Raw genomic sequence first — 17,012 nt, 5'->3', positions numbered from 1 at the left:
TTGTAGTCCAACTTGCCTTTCCTTATATGCAGTGCCCATTCCAATGAAGGCAAGCGTGCCATAGGCCTTTTTTTACTACCTTATCTACCTGCACTGCCACCTTCCGTGACCCGTGGACCTGCAAACCCAGATCTCTCTGCATATCAGTACCTCTAAGGGTTCTTCCATTCACTGTACAATTTCCACCTGTACTTGACCTTCCAATCATTTCACAATTGTGTGCATTCACCTCCATTTGCCATTTTTCTGCCCATGCCTCCTATTATATATCCTGCTGTGTCCTCTGACAATCCTCTTCACTATCTGCAACTCTACCAATCTTTGTATTGTCCACAAACTTATTAATTAGACCAGCCATGTTTTCCTCCAAATCATTGATATAGACCATGAACAACAAAGATGCCAGCACTGATCCCTGTGGAACACCACTAGTCACAGCCTTTTGTTCTGAAAAGTATTCTTCCACCGCTATCCTCTGTCTCCTAAGACTAAGCTAATTCTGTGTTCGTCTTCCCAGCTCACCTCTGATGTGACTTGACCTTTGGTACCAATCTGCCAGGAAGGATCTTGTCAAAGGCTTTACTGAAGCCCATGTAGACAACATCATCCGTTTTTCCCTCATCAATCATCTTCATCACTTGCTCAAAAAACTTGATCAAGTTAGTGAGGCACGACCTCCCCCACACAAAACCCTGCTGTCTGTCACTAATAGGTCCATTTGCTTCTAAATGCATATAGATCTTGCCCCTGAGAATCTTTTCCAACAATTTTCCTACCACCAACATGAGGTTCACAGGCTTGTAATTTCCTAGATTATCCCTGCTACCCTTCTTAAAGAATGGGACAACACTGGTTATTTTCCTATCCTCTGGAACATCATCTAAGGCCAAAGAGGACACAAAGATGTCTGTCAGTGCTCCAGCAATTTGTTCTCTTGCCTTCCTTGATATTCCCCAGGGGACTTAGCTACCTTAATCCTTTTTAAGATGCACAACACCTCTTCCTTTTTAATGGCAACTTAGCTTAGAAATTTTACAACCTTCCCTAAGATCATCCTCCACCAATTCCTTCACTTTGGTTAATACTTACACAAAATATTCTTTTAGGACCATACCTCGCCTCCTCTTTTCAGCAGAGTTTCCCTGCCTATTCTTGTTCTTAGTCCTGTTTGCCTTGGTTTCTAACTCACCCTCAATTTCTGCAACTACTCATCTGGTTTCCATCCCTGTGCCACACTAGTATAAACCCTCCCCAGCCACTCTACCAAGTACCCGCTAAGGACATCAGTCCTGCTGCTGCCCAGGTATAACCCATCCAGTTTGTACAGGTCCCACCTCCCCTTGATCTACTATCTCTGTAGCTATTTCATTCAGGATCCTAGAATGCAAAGCATCATGGTCAGGGGACTAATACTACTTCTTTAGTGATGGCGCTGGTACTTAATTCCTCCCCTCTATTCTTTCATATCTGGGGTCATTGGAAGTGTCTTTCACCATGACAGCGAGCAAATTGCTGAGAGATGCAACCTGATTCAGTCTATGATTTGGGTGCAAATCCCTGAGTGCAGTGTCATTGCAGAGTTGCTGATATAGCATAAGGTGCAGCATTGAAGCGCAGAAGCATCCTGCAAGTGGTTTGGAGATGTGATATGAGGGTTCTTCGAAGCACTATCCAATATCCATAGGCATGAAGTATGCATGGCCGGTGTCCATGAACATGCCCTGAGGTGGTGCCCAGTGTCGAAAATGGAGGCTATTAGAGTACGTGCTAAGCCCCTTTTTTCCATGTTGGTTTTCCTGATGTCTAGTTTGTTGAATTAGTTTGGTAAGGATGCGACTGAGATATTAATATAGCGAGTTGGGCAGTCAACAGGGACTTTAGCCAACCTTAATTACCATCAATTGGCAACTTGCTGCTGGCCAACAAGAATCTCACCATGCCATTTGTGACAAGTGTAAAAGACGAGGCAGCATGATCTTAACATTCTGATGCATCTCGTTGGAGTTCTTGTCTGGATCTTGTCACTCAGGACCCCTAAAACATTCTGCCGTCAAACCTGTCTTTCTTTGGGGACGGAATTGAGAAGAAGTGGATATAATCTTAATATTCGAGTTGACCACATTGGAGGGAAATTAGGAGCATGTTTTCACACAAAGTGAGCAGGTCCTGTACTGTCTCGAAAAAAGCTCAAGGTTGAATCTGAACTTTGAAAATAGTCATTGGTAGATTACTAATCAGATATTAGTTATAATGGGATATGGAATAAAGGCAGATAAATAGCGTTGAGATACAGGTCAATAATGATTTCATTGAATGGCAGAACAGGCTGAAAGGCAGAATTATCTTCAGAATGATGAACAGGAAATCTCCCTCTGGTATATCGCCCTGCCAAAATTCACGTGACCTCCTTGGAGACATAAAAGAACAAATTAAAATTCCAGACCAACTTGGGACTAGTCTGTCATTCTCCCCTCTCTTTATTGATTGAAACGAAATCAGGAGATCATTCTCTGGCCCTGGTAATTCTATACAGTACCTAATATTTGTTTAAATGTTTTCCTTCCCAACCATTGCTTGTTCCAGCTCTGGCTTGAAGGATTTCAGTGGATCGCTATTCATCCCGTGAGCTGGAGGCCTGTTCCACAGGTTCACCATTTCTTGGAAATTGAGCTTACCCTAAAAATGTGACCTGGATCTCCCAGACCTTTTGATTTGTGACAAACTCTTACCTCAAATGTGCTACTCAAAAGCCTTGATTAAATCATTCCCAAGTCAATGCTTTAGTAACGTGTAGTGTTCTGCTTTTCAGCCAGTGTGAATAATACATGCTTGGAAATAAATTTGGTGTGCTTCCTGTTTTGAATGTTCTATTCTTATCAGCAATTTCACAAAAAGGTTAAAATGGTCACTTGAATGGCTTCTGATGTGGGATTAAAGATCATGTCCCAATGAGAGACTGCATTACTTGTATTTTCGTTTATAATCTTGTGTCTGACATATTTTGCCAACAAGAGGTGTCTTGACCAGAATTGCTCTGCTGTAGTACTATGTCAAACCTGCCAGAGGTAGCAAGAGAGCAAAGGAAGTGTGCCAGCAGAGATCACATCTACACTAGCAATAATTTGTATTTGTACTGACTCTTTCGTGTAATAAACATCCCCAGGAAATCCACAGGAGGGTTATGAAATAAAATTTTGACACCAATTAGTTTAATCTGTAATCAGTACATTTTCTGTCTTTAGTTTTATTATTACCTTCTCCATAATATTTCATAAAGGTACAGAATCAAATATTGCTTTGTTTTAATGCCTCTGTTGTTACAGATTTCAGTAATAAATGATCTGCAAGTGTGATTAAACTATAAAATGCTGTATATTTGTTTGTATTTCATGTTTTGATTTATATTATATACGAACATGTGCAAAAGGAAGTCTGCTTCTGTCCCTTGGGCCAGACTTGGACATTATTAAAAGCAGAATTTACAAATTAATGGACCATGTAATATACAGCTTTGACTTTCTTTTCTTCTATTAGGAGTACATCCTGAAAGGTGTGGTGAATGCGGCTCTTGGTCAGGAACAAGGTTCGGTGAGTTGAGGCCTTTATAAATTATATCAGTGCAGCAAGCATGGGATTGTGTTCATGATTTGTGATGATTCATATTCTCATCCTAAAATGAGACTGAAATTGTGCATTTGTCTGTGGAGAAATCTCCACGTGACCCTGTACTGATCATCAACACTGGTATACAAGCCAGCCTCTTTGCAATCTTAACATATTTCCCACTTAAATATGACCTCTAACATGGTGAATATGCATGTGCTGCTGATGTGTTGCCTTCTGTTCCTGTGTTGTCTTGTCCATCTGTCACTATGCCTTCTAATGCTACTGACACATAAGAATTTAATCCCACAAGTTTGAGTTTTCACAGTCCATTATTAATATTCTGCAATTCAGTTAGGGAGCAAGAACTCTGGGAATTAGTGTGGTGTTGATAATGATTTTGTACATTGCTGCACAGTTGGCCTTTACTACACATTGGCACATAATACCTCCTCAATATAAACAATAACATGCTTGTTTTTAAGTCACAAGGTCCTGGTTTCAGGCTGCACCCTTAGACTTGAGTCCAGAATCCAAACTAACCTGAGTGCAGACTGAGGGGGTGTTGCATTTGTCTGTTGGATGAGGCATTAAGCTGAAGCTCTATTCAAAGAGTTGTAAAATATTTTGTGGCAAAACTGTCTCTGCATGCTCTGGTAAACATTATTCTGTTAACCAAAACCAAAAAACAGATTAGCTGGCTGTTCATCTAAATTTGCTATTTGTGAGATTTTCCTGTTCACTGTCACTGGCTAACATTACAAGATAGAATGCATCTGATGGTGCAATACATTGGCTGTGAAAAGTTTGCAACATCCTGAGGGTGTTCCATGTTTAATTTTTCTTTCTGCTTGGGAAATCCTCTGACTGTCAAATGTGTGCCACTGTACCTAAGATCTGGGGCAGTTAGAACATCAGCCCCTCCGCACCCCTCCAACCCTCAACCTCTTCCACCTCTCCCCCTCTCCATCCCTCTGTCTCATTCCCCCTCTCTCCCTCCCATCCTCCCTCCCTCTCTCCCTCCCACTCTCTCCCTCCCTCTACTCCCTCTCTCTCCCATTCTCTCCCTCTCACACTCTCCCATTCTCTCCATTTCCCTCTCCCTCTCTCTCTCTGCCCCTCACACCCTCCCCTCCTCTCCCCCCTTTCCTCTTCAACCCAACTTCCCACCTTCTCCTCCTCACCCTCAACCCCTGCCCTCCCCTTCCCCTCTGACCCCATTCTTCCCCTCTCAACCCCATCCTCCCTCTCCCCTTCCCCCTCCTCCTCACTCACTCTCTCTCCCCTCTCTCTCCCTCCCTCTCTCCCATCCTCCTCTCTCCCTCCCTCTCCCTCCCTCTCCTACTCTCCCTCTCGCACTCTTCCATTCTCTTCCTCTCTCCCCCCCTTCTTTCACCCCAACCCCACTCATTCCCCCCCCGTCCTCACCTCTTCTCTTCAACCCACTGACCCTCCTTCCCCTCACCCCTGCCCTCCTCTCCCCTCTATCTGCCCTTCCCCTTCTCAACCTCATGCTCCCATCCCCTCCCCTTCTCCTCACTCTCTCCCTCTCACTCTCATTCACTCACTCTCTCATTCACTCTGTCTCTCCCTCTCACTCACGCTCTCTCACTGTCTCTTTCACTCTCTTTCTCTCTCATTCTCTCTCTCATTCACTCTCACTCACACCCTCTCTCTTTCTCTCTCACTCTCTGTCTCTCATTCACACTCTTTTTCATTCTTTCTCACACTCACTCTTTCACTCTCTCACTCATTCACTCTCTCTCACGCTGTCACTCTCTTTCTCACTCTCTCTCACTCCCTACCTCTGTCTCCCATCCCCCCTCTCGCTTCCTCTCGCACTCTCCCATTCTCTCCATCTCCCCCTCCCATTCATCCCCCACTCCACTCATCTGTCTCCCCTCCTCTCCCCCTCTCCTCTTCAACCCACTGCCCCCCTTACCCCTACCCTTCTCTCCCCTCCCCCTCTCAACTTCACCCCCCGCCTCCTTACTCTCTCATTTTTTCTCATTCTATCTCTCTCAATCTTCCTCTCACTCTCACTTACGCTCACTCTCTCATTTACTCTCACACTCACTCTCACACACTTTCACTCTCACTCACTCACTCTTTCATTCACTCTCACTCTCACACTCACTCTCTCACTGTCTTCTCTCATTCACTCTCACTCTTTCTCACTCTCACTCTTTCACTCATTCACTTTCTCTCACGCTCTCTCTCTCACACTCACGCTCACTCACTCACACTCTCATTCACTCACTCTCTCATTCACTCTCACTTACTCACTCTGATTCACTCTCACTCATTCTCTCTTACACACACACTCACTCTCTCACTCTCTCTCTCACTTTCACTCTCGCACTCTCACACTCCCTCTCTCTCACACTCTCACTCTGTCCCTCGCTCTGTCTCTGTCTCTCTCTCTCACTCTCATTCTCTCTCTCACTCTCTCTGCCACTCTCACTCCCTCTCTCTCACTTCTCCCATTCTCTCTCTCTCACTCACTCACTCTGTCTCTCACTCTGTCACTCACTCTCTCTCACTTGCTCACACTCTCTCACTCTCACTGTCTCACTCACTCCTACTGTCTCACTCACTCTCACTCTCACTCTCTCACACTCTTTCACTCTCTCACTCTCACTCACTCTCTCTCTCTCTTTCACTCTCACTCTTTCACTCTCTCTCACTCCTGTTCGTGAGGCTGGTCCCAGAGGAGAACCAATACAGAATAGTCAATGATTTATGAGAACTAAACTTGTGTAATACTTCTTCAGATTACTTTCAGCAGTATGGTGTGTAAATATCAGCAAACGTCTATGTGGAACAGATTTCGCATAGGAACCGGATTCAGCCTTGAGTTTGTTCAATTACATCATCGCCGATCTAAATTCCATTCTTACATCTTTAGTCAATATCCTTTGATATATTTATATAATAAAAATCTTATCGATTTCAGCCTACTAAATTCCAGTTGTTCTTGTCCATTCACAGCCTTTTGTGCAACAGTGTTCCAGATTTCAACTACTCGTTGCTTCATGCTTTCACTCCTGAATGGCCTTGACCTCTTACCTCCATTCCCCTGCTTCTTCCTTACGCTGTTCAATGTTCAAATGTAATTTCAACATGTTGGGTGATTTATTTTGCCCTGTGATCATTTCAAATCAAGAAAAAAGTTCATTGACAATCAGAAAAAGTTGAGGCTTTGTTTCATAACCACCTATGTGTTAAAGATTTGAAGAAGTTTCCTGTGCTCACTTTGGCTGATTTTGATTGTGCCTGTCCTGACAGCGAGGAAGGAGGAAACCTGTAAAGGCATTGATCTGTTTTTTATGTTGCCAACTTTGTTCAGCATCACCAGACCTTTAGGGAAATGTGATTTAGTGTTTGACAAATGCCTATGCACAAAAGTGCACATGACTATGTCTTTCTCTTTGACTTCCCACAGAGGGAGCACCTGAAGATTGCACAACAATATTTCCAGCTGGTCGGAGGCTCTGCCAGTGAATGTGGTACGTACGTGAGACCAGCTTAAAACCAGGACGTTAATTGTAATGTGTGCTGAATACCTTGACAGAACATGAGTTCCTCTGTATTGAAGTGCAACCTCCAGAAGAAGGGTCAATGGACTCAAAATGTTAACTCTGTTTTCTTTTCGCAGCTGCTACCAGACCTGCTGAGTTTCTCCAGCAATTTCTGTTTTGTTTTGTTTGCAGTCTCCATTATTTTGGCAGAGTGAAGATTATATCCCCTCACCTCACCCATTGCAGAATGGAAGTTGGAGGATAAACAAAACCTCAATCTGTAGTTTTAGAAAATGGAATTCAGACGTGTATTAACTTGCTCTCCTGCTAAGCAGCAGGACTGAGGTTGAACAAGAACAAAGAACCTTACAGCACAGGAACAGGCCCTTCAGCCCTCCAAGCCGAACAGATCCTCGCTCTAAATCTGTCACCTATTTTCTTCGGATCTGTATCCCTAAGCTCCCTGCCCAATCATGTATCTGTCTAGATACATCTTAAATTACACTATCGTTCCTGTCCCCACTACTAACGCATTCCAGGCACCCACCATCCTCTGCATGAAGAACTTTCCCTGTATATCTCCCCTAAATTTTTCCCCTCTCACTTTGAACTCATGGCCCCTAGAAATTGAGTCCTCCACTCTAGGAAACGTTTCTTGCTATCCACCTTGTCTACACTTCTCATGATTTTGGAGAGCTCAGTCAGGTCTCCCCTCAATATCCTCCTTTCCATTGAAAATAATCCTAATCTACTCAACCTCACGTCACAACTAGCACCCTCCATACCAGGCAACATCCTGGTGAACCTTCTGTGCATCTTTTCTAAAGCATCCACATCCTTTTTGTAATGTGGAGACCAGACTGTACATAGTATTCCAAAAGTGGCCGAACCAGTCTTATACAACTGTAACATGACCTGCCAACTCTTGTACTCAATATACCGTCCGATGAAGGAAACCACACCATATGCCTTCTTGATCACTCTACTGATCTGCATTGACACCTTCAGGGAACAATGGACCTGAACGCCCGGATCTCTCTGTACACCAATTTTCCCCAGGACTTTTCCATTTACTGCATAGTTTGCTCTTGAATTGCATCTCCCAAAATGCATCACCTCACATTTGTCTGGATTGAACTCCACCTGCCATTTCTCTGCCCAACTCCCCAATCTAACTATATTCTGCTGTTTTCTCCAACAGTACTCTTCACTGTCTGCTCCTCCACCAATCTTAGTGTCATCTGCAAACTTGCTAATGAGGCAACCTACACCTTCCTCTAAATCATTTATGTATATCACAAACAACAGTGGCAAGAGACAGCATCAGACTGCAGCATCCATATAAGAGGAAAGGGGATCGTGCTATTTAACATTTAATCAAGAACGTAAGAAAAGGAGCAGATGTAATCCATATGGTCCACTGAGCCTGTTTCTCCATTTAATAGGATCATGGTTGACCTTAATTGTCATCATGACTTAAACTCTACACTTCTGTCCACTCCCCAAATTCCTTACTTTTCTGAGAGATCAGATATTTGTCTACCGCTTCCTTGAATATATTCATTGATGTACCCACAACTATCTAGAGTAAAGAAATACAAAGCATTACAAAATTCTTTTTGAAGTAATTTTTCTTCACCCCAGTCCTAAATAATTATCTTATCCTTGGTCTGTGCCTCCCTGTTTAAAATTCTCAGACCAGCGAAAACCATCTGTCAGCGTCTACCCCTTCAGAATGAGATCACCTAAATGCAAGGCATATTGGCCCAATTTACACAGCATCTCGTGTTATGGGTCAGACCAAACCCCCTTCAAATATATCAAGAAGATAGTCTAGACCCTGACTTTTAACTTATTTAAATGCAGGTGTAAGGTGCTGTGCTCCAAATTGAATTTGATTGGTTACATTATAACTTTAACTCTGCTAGTAAACTTAACAGAATAATATATAACTGAACTACTGACAGCACCTGTTCCAATATAGTAACATCCCATAAACACATCTTTGCAAAAGCAAAGTCAGTAAAATCGATTGTCTCACATGTGATTCCGGCAGCAGGTAGGGAACCCGAGCAAGCTTTTACCTATAACAGAAACGTAAAGCTTCCTCAGTCAGCATCAAAGCCCCAACAACTACTGAAAACTAAACTAAAACCCAGTTCTGTGGCAGCCTGACTCCATCCATTCATACTGCTTTGACTGTTCCGACCTTTAAAAAAAACACTCCAAAGCCACACTTGGCTTGGAACACGCCACTCTGCACCTCTGTCTCAACCTCTCCTCACTTAAAAAAAACCCTCACTAGTGGACAAGCTCTCATCAAAGAGACCAACTTAGTGAACAGTTATGTTTCTTGTTGGCCTGCTTTTAATGGCATTGATAGTGTGGTGCCTGGTTTTCCAGAGCATGATGTCAGTGTACTAATGAAAGAAGACCTCAAGTAATGAGCAGCTTTGTACCTGTATTGCCACAGTTCCCCGTGTCAGTTGACTGGTTATCTTCAGTCAGCAAAGCATGCTGAGGCCAGTATGCTCAGGTATACTCAAACAAAAGTTTCCTTGTTATGTGAAAGAGATTTTAAAGCCAGGGAATTAGCTTTTACAAACCTAGCTGGACCATAGTTCAGCTTTGCGTGTGCTGTATTCTTTATTCTTTGTAAAACTCCCATCTTATTTTCAGATACCATCCCTGGACGTCAGTGTATGGCCTCCTGTTTTTTTCTACTGAAGCAGTTTGAGGATGTTTTGATCTATTTAAACTCTGTCAAGGTCAGTCGTGTTTTCTTTTGTTGCTATTGTCTCCATTCTTCCAGATTCTCTCACCTCCTCCATATGGCCATGTATTGAGAGGATAGTCAAGTGATGGAGGAGGAGGAAACAGCTGTTGTGATTATGTTACTGGACTAATATCCCAGCAGCCTGGATTAATTTTCCATGGAAAGGAAATGTAAATTCCATCACGAGAGGTTGAGAATTTGAATTTATTTTAACTAGTAAAAGTGATCATGAGCTATTGGATTGTGGTTCAAAACTGATGATTCACTGTTGCCTTACCCTGTCTGACCTATATGTGTCTACAATCCCACACCGGCATAGATAGCTTTATACAGCTGTCTGAAGTGAAAGGCTTGCATTGACATTATGCCTTTAGTAACCACAGGACACTTCAAATCTTTTACAGCCAGTGGGGTATTTTCAAAGTGTAATATAGGAAATATACAACCACTTTATGCCCATCATTCCCTTATAAACGAGAATCTTCTGACCAGCTAAACTGCTTTCAGTGAACTTGATTTAGAGGTAAACATCAGCTGTGACACCAAGGATAACACCCTCTTCTTCAAAATTGTTATCACTGTATCTTTGATTTTTCTCCTGGTAGAAAGACAGGATGTCAGTTAGTGACTTATCCAGAAGGAGAGAAATCAACGTAGCTCTGCCTCAGTACTACACTGGAGTATCAGCCTTGAATGGGACTTGAATCAACAACCTCATAATTGAGGAGAGGGTGCTTCCCATGGATTCTTGGGTCATGCCTTTTGCATAGAAAGCCATTTCTCTTTCAAATTGCTACCAGTGGTTCAAAAGGAAGATTTGTCACTATCTTCTGAAAGGCAACTTGACTAATGACACCCAAATCCCAAGAGACTTATTTTTCCCCTCCCAGATTGAAACCTCTGTTTTGTGGTTGGGCAAAATGTTTGTACAGATAAGGGGAGTCTGAAACTGTATGCAGTTATGTGCACACTGATTGAGGTCGTATCATAGTGGAATTTAATAAATAGAAAATTTAAGGCTATAAACTTAGCAGATGGAATATAATGTTGGAAAATGTGAGTATATGCACTTTGGCAAGAAGATACAAGAGCTGCATATTAATTTAAATGCAGACTGCAGTAGAGGAATTTGTGAGTCCTTGTTCATAAATTTAGGAAAAGCTAGAATCCAAGTTTGGCCACTAATAGGGAAGGAAATGGAATGTTGGCCTTTACTTCAAATGGAACTGGAGGATAAAAATAGAAAGGTCTTATGAAAACTATAGAAAGTCATGGTCAAATCACATTTACAATACTGTGGATGGTTTTCCTTCTCGAAGGGATATTGTCGTGAAATTGGATTCAGTCCAGAGACCGATCAATAGGTTCATTCTTGGCATGGAGGGATTTTCTTATGAGGAGAGGCTGCGTAGTTTTGGCTTGCACTCATCAGCATTTAGAAAAATGGGAGGTGACCTTATTGAAACATATAAGATTCTTAAAGGACTTGGCAGGCTATAAGCAGACAGATTGCTCTCTTGTGAGAGAGTCTAGGATCAGAGGGCATAATCTCAGAGTAAGCTCATTTCGACATGTAACCCAGATCAGGAGGAAGTTCTTCTCTGTGGAATTCTTTACTTCAGAGGGCTCTCACGACTGTGATGTTAAGAATATTCCAAAGCTGACATAGACTGATTTATAATCAGTAAGGGAATCATGGCAAAAAAGCAGGAAAGTGGAGCTGAGGATTACCAGATCATACATGATCTCATTATTCACAGAATGGATTCAGTGGACCAAATGGCCTATTTTTGCTCCTGCGTCTTATGATTGTAGAATTTCTTCTTTCTGGAGTTGGTACCAGCTGCTTACGGACTCGTTTTCAACAGCCAGTGAATTCAGAGGCTATTCTGGATTAAATCTGACCAATGTATAAGCTACAATCTACTTTTTTTAGTACCTTTAGTGTAGTAAAGCTTTTTAAGACACTTCACGGGAGTGATATTAATGTCTAAGACTGAAACATATAGGAGACATCAAACATGGTCAAAATCTTCACAAACAAAATAGATTGTAGAGAGCGTCTTAAGTGAGGAGTCAGAAATAGAAGAAAATTAGGGAGAAAATAACACCTAGGTAACTGAAGGAACACCCTCCTGTAGTGGACCATTGAACATTGGGGATACGCAAGAGACAAAATTGAAGATGCACAGAGATCTCAGCTATCTTGAGTATAGGACCAGTGAATGTGTGGCAGCCATCGTGGTATTATTAGAATTGAGATATTTATAGAAATGAGTAAAAGGAATAGGCGATCAAAGATCTGAGTCAAAAATTGTGGTGCTGGAAAAGCACAACAGGTCAGGCAGCATCCAAGAAGCAGGAGAGTCAGCGTTTCGGGCATAAGCCCTTCATCAGAAATGGAGATGGGGACTGACAGATAAATAGGAGGGTGGGGTTGGGGTGAAAGTAGCTGGGAGGATGATAGGGAGGTGCAGGTGGGGTCTGATGGTGATATGTCTGAGGAGAGGGTGGAGCGGGTAGGTGGGAAGGAAGATGGACAGGTAGACCAGGTCAGACGGTAGTGCCAAGTTGGAGGGTTAGATCTGGGTGAGGTGGGGGGATGGAAGGTGAGGAAACCTGTGAAGTTGACATTAATACCATGTGGTTGGAGGGTCCCAAGGCAGAAGATGAGGCATTCTCCCTCCTGGCATCAGATGACTTGGATTTGGTGGTTGAGAAGGCCCGGGACTTGTATATTCTTGGTGGAGTGGGAGGGAGAGTTCAAGTGGTCGGCCACAGGGCAGTGGGATTGTTGGTGCGTGTGTGCCAGCGATGTTCCCTGAAACGTTCTGTGAGTTGGCATCCTGTCTCCCCAATGTAGAGACCACATCGAGAGCAGTGGATGAGGTGTTTGGATGAGCAGGAAAATCTCTGCCAGATGTGAAAAGATCCTTTGAAAACTTGAACAGTGATGAGGGGGGAGGTTTTGGGGCAGGTTTTACACGTCTTGCAGCAGCAAGAGAAGGTGCTGGGAATGGAGTGTGGGTTGGTGGGGGATGTGAACCTAACGAGGGAGTCATGGAGGGAATGGTCTCCGTAAAGTACAGATAGGATTGGGAGGGAAATATATCTCTAGTGGTGAGGTCTGATTGTAGCTGGCGGAAATTGGCAGAGGATCATGCATTGTATCCCGAGATTAGTGAGGTGGAAGGTGAAGACTGGGGGGTTCTATCCTTGTTGCGGTTGGAGGAATGGGGTTCAAGCACAGAGGTGTCGAAAGTGGAGGAGATACGCTGAAGGGCATTGTTGACCACATGGGAGGGGAAATTGCAGTTTCTTTAAATAGGAGGCCACCTGGGATATCCTGGAGTGAAACTGCTCCTCTTGGGAGCAGATATGGCAGAGGCGGAGAAATTAGGAGTAAGAGATTACAAAATACAGTCTTCATGGAGATTCAAATTTAGCTTGAAGGTTTAGATTGACTAAAACCAAATTAGGTTTTTTGATCTGAGAAGATTTAGAGAAAATGTAGAGCCCTCCAAAATAATCCATTTCAATAGTTTAAATCAGGAGAAACTTTTTCCAATGACAGAATATTGGGAGATGCTTCTTTTTAACCACAAAACAGAAATCTAAATGCATTGACAGAAGAACCAGAAGTGACATGCAAACTCTGTATTTTGTTCTGGAATGAATTTCTTTTATTCATTCATTGGGTGAAGGCAGTGCTCGATGCTTTATTGTCCATTCCAGAGGACAGTTCAGAGTCAACCACATTGCTGTAGGTCTGGGGTCACATCTATGCCTGGTCAGGTAGGAATGGCAGTCTGTTTCCCTAAAGGACATCAGCGTAGTACATGCATTTTCCAGCAATCTGCAATGGATTCATTGTCATCATTAAGACTCGCGATTCCAGATTTTTATTACATTCACATTCCGTCTTCTGCCTTGGTGGGATCTGAACCGGTCCGGTAATAATACCGTGAGGCCGTTGTCTCGTCCTCCTCGTCCTCCACCTCCACCACCACGACGTCGTGACCTGGAATGTTGTTACGCCTGAAATAGATAAACACCTGAGAAGCAAAATTGGTACATGGCTAAGAGGAAGGAGCAGGAAGCGAAGTCTACCCACTTCAAGCCGACCTCCACTACAGTGTACGGTGCTGGCCACCGTACTTACAGGAGGAATGTGAATGCCTTAGATGCAGTTCAGAGAAGAATTACTAGATTATTACCTGGAACTAACGAAGTGTCGTATGAGGGAATGCTGAACAAACTAGGCCTGTATCATTTAGAGTTTAGAACAGTCGGAGCTTACTTAATTTAAATATGTAAGATCCTGAGGGGATAGAACCTCAAACTAGGTGTTGTGACTCGAGAAAACAGAGCTGAGGGAAAGTAATTTCTCTAAGGATTGAGTCTGTGGAATTCCCTTCCTCAAAGAGCAGTGAATGCAGATTTTTCTTTAAGGCAGAGGTAGGTAGATTCTTGATTACTGAAGGAATGAAAGATTGTGAGCTGTAGAGCTGAGGTTAATTCAGATCAGCCATGGCCTTATTGAATAGCAGCACCAGGCCTGAATGTCCAAGTGGCCTACTTTTGTTGCATTGTTTGTATGTTTGTAGCTCTTCCTACATTGGGACAGGCACAGTGGGTTGAATGACAATTTGCTGAGTTGTGTCACTGAGTAGATCAATTGGATATGTTGGTGAGGCAGTAATTCTAGTCCATTTAAGAGATTAAACTGTGATTGGGACCATTATAGTTAAGTAGGAATATGAAGTGTGGTATAATGTATTAATAGAAGTCTTTTGAAATCCAATAGAAAAGAGGATTATAAAGATTTGCAAAGAGATGAAAAAAAATGAAATACCAACAGAAATATTGAATGTAAGACAAAGGAGAAAGGAAATTGGTATTTGAGGCAAATGTTGAGAGTCATTTGTGGTTGAGCAAGTTATTGGTTCACTAAAGGATGCATTGGAAGGCTTTAATGCGCAAACCAAAAGGTAGATTTACTAGATGACTTTACAACTACCTTAGAACATGGAAATCAACAATCAGAATTCCATGAATAGTAGAAATGTATATAAGGGTCTGTTTATGGATTCAGGGAAGGGAAGCATGTTTGCTCAAGCTGCAGCCATGTATGACTCTGTCACTGTCACTCATAGAGTATAATACTTCTTTAGATAAATGGAGTTAATATTGTACACTTATATTTACAGAAAACTTCTGACAAGGGTCAACCTTGACAATTATTAGGTGACATACAGAGAAACCTACAGCAAAATAACAGGGAGAAATCACCTTGAAAAAAGTCAACCCATAGTAGTTCCAAATTACATTTTTTCAGAGTATAAGAAGACTATGAACTGGGTATTATGAAGATGTCCTGGGTATTACAGGCAAATCCCTAAGTTTGAAAGAAAAAAATCAAATCCGGATACAAGCTAAATAAGAAAACAGTACAATGGAAAAATATTGATCTTTAAAGAAACCAGGCTAACAGCTGGCTGTTGCAGTTTATTTGTATGGCAGTGATGAACCAAAAGAAAGGGTATTTATTAAATGGAGTTTTGGTCTGGAAAGGTAGTTTACCCAGCTGTCAGGAAAGGTAGTTATACAATACCAATGAATGAAATGATATATCCAATAAAAAAAGGGACTGATAGCAAAGGGATACAATACAGAATCCCTACAATATGGAAACAAGTTCTTCAGTCCAACAAGTCCACACCAAATGTTTGAAGAGTAACCCACCCAGACCCATTCCCCTACCCTATTATCCTATGTTTATCCCTGACTAATGCACCTAAACTACATATACCTGAACACAATGGGCAATTTAGCATGGCCAATTCAGCTAACCTGCAAATCTTTGGATTGTGGGAGGAAACCAGAGCACTCAGAGGAAACACACGTAGACATATAAATCAAAAGGGTTTGAAGTATTGTTTTGTGAGGCACAGAGCAAAGTTGGCGGATATTATTTTAGATAAACTTGAATATAAATTTGCTTCACACCCTCGTTTCATGCAAATCCTCTAGGGTAAGCTCCATGAATTTGGAGGTATTTTCCAGTGATCAGTTCAACCCTTCTGTGTCTCTATTAAAACACAAGACATTTGAGGGATTTGGATGCAGTGGGTTACGGTCCTTCTACCTCTGCCTGTTAGATTTACGCTAACAACTGTAGCTTGTACTTATTGGGGTTGTTAATGTAACAACATGTTTCAAGGCGCATCACTTCAAATAAAATTTGGCACTGAACCACTTAAGGAACTATTCGGACAAATAACCAAAAATGAGGATAAGAAGGCACAGCCAACAATGATAGTGATTAAAATTGGGGATTCTGCAAGACCAGAATGGAGTAACTCTAAATTTTGGAGGGTTATAGAGCTGGAGAAGATTATAAAGATAGGAAGAGGTCAGATCATGGAGGAATTTGAAACAAAAATGAGCATTTTAAAATTGAAATATTTCTTATCTGAAGGTCAGTGAGTACAGAGCTCATGGGTCATTACGACTTGATTCAATTTAGACTATGTGCCATAGAATTTTTGATGATTTCAAGTTTACAAGATGTATTAAGTGGGAAACCAGCCAGGACTGGTTGAGATAACAAATGGCATGAATGAGAGTTTCCATAGAAGATGAGTAGATGTAGCTTGGAGCCAAGCAGTATTGCACTGGGTTAACTTGTGATAGTTATGACACATAACTACTTTTCCAGGTTGCAATAGTCTTTGGCATAATCAGTTGCTAGGGAGAGGGATAGAATTTGTTCAGAGACAATGACATTAGTCTTTTTAATATTTAATTAGTGGAAATTCATGCTTATCTAAAACTGGATGTCAGACAGAAGTATGCCAAATTAGGGAAATGAAACAGGAGTTGAGATAGGCGATTATGGGGTAAAACAGCTCATTAACACTTAGAAACTATTGCTGTTTTTGAATTATGTTGCCAAAAGATAACATGTAAATGTGACATAGAAGGGGCTGTTGCACCCAACCCTTGAGCATGGTTCCCCAATTTGTTATGGTCCCAGATGGAATACACCAAACCTTTAAGCTTCTGGTGAGGAGGAATGAATTAGCTCCACTTCTTTATTCACTTGTCAG

General features: G+C 42.1%; 1 protein-coding gene across 2 annotated transcripts in view; it reads left to right on the top strand.

Moving 5' to 3' along the window:
• ift56 (intraflagellar transport 56) overlaps nucleotides 1–17,012 on the top strand; it is a 97,570-nt gene that overhangs the window by 59,416 nt on the left and 21,142 nt on the right. For both annotated transcript variants that reach the window (XM_072588483.1, XM_072588484.1), the window contains 3 exons: nucleotides 3,535–3,588; nucleotides 7,049–7,112; nucleotides 9,804–9,892. In XM_072588483.1, coding sequence (XP_072444584.1) covers nucleotides 3,535–3,588; nucleotides 7,049–7,112; nucleotides 9,804–9,892 — 207 coding nt within the window. The remainder of the gene's footprint in view (nucleotides 1–3,534; nucleotides 3,589–7,048; nucleotides 7,113–9,803; nucleotides 9,893–17,012) is intronic.

The sequence above is a fragment of the Chiloscyllium punctatum genome, chromosome 18 (genome assembly GCF_047496795.1).
Source record: "Chiloscyllium punctatum isolate Juve2018m chromosome 18, sChiPun1.3, whole genome shotgun sequence".
NCBI lineage: Eukaryota > Metazoa > Chordata > Chondrichthyes > Orectolobiformes > Hemiscylliidae > Chiloscyllium > Chiloscyllium punctatum.
Note: the sequence above shows the minus strand (reverse complement) of the source record. Positions and strands in the feature narration are given on the sequence as shown.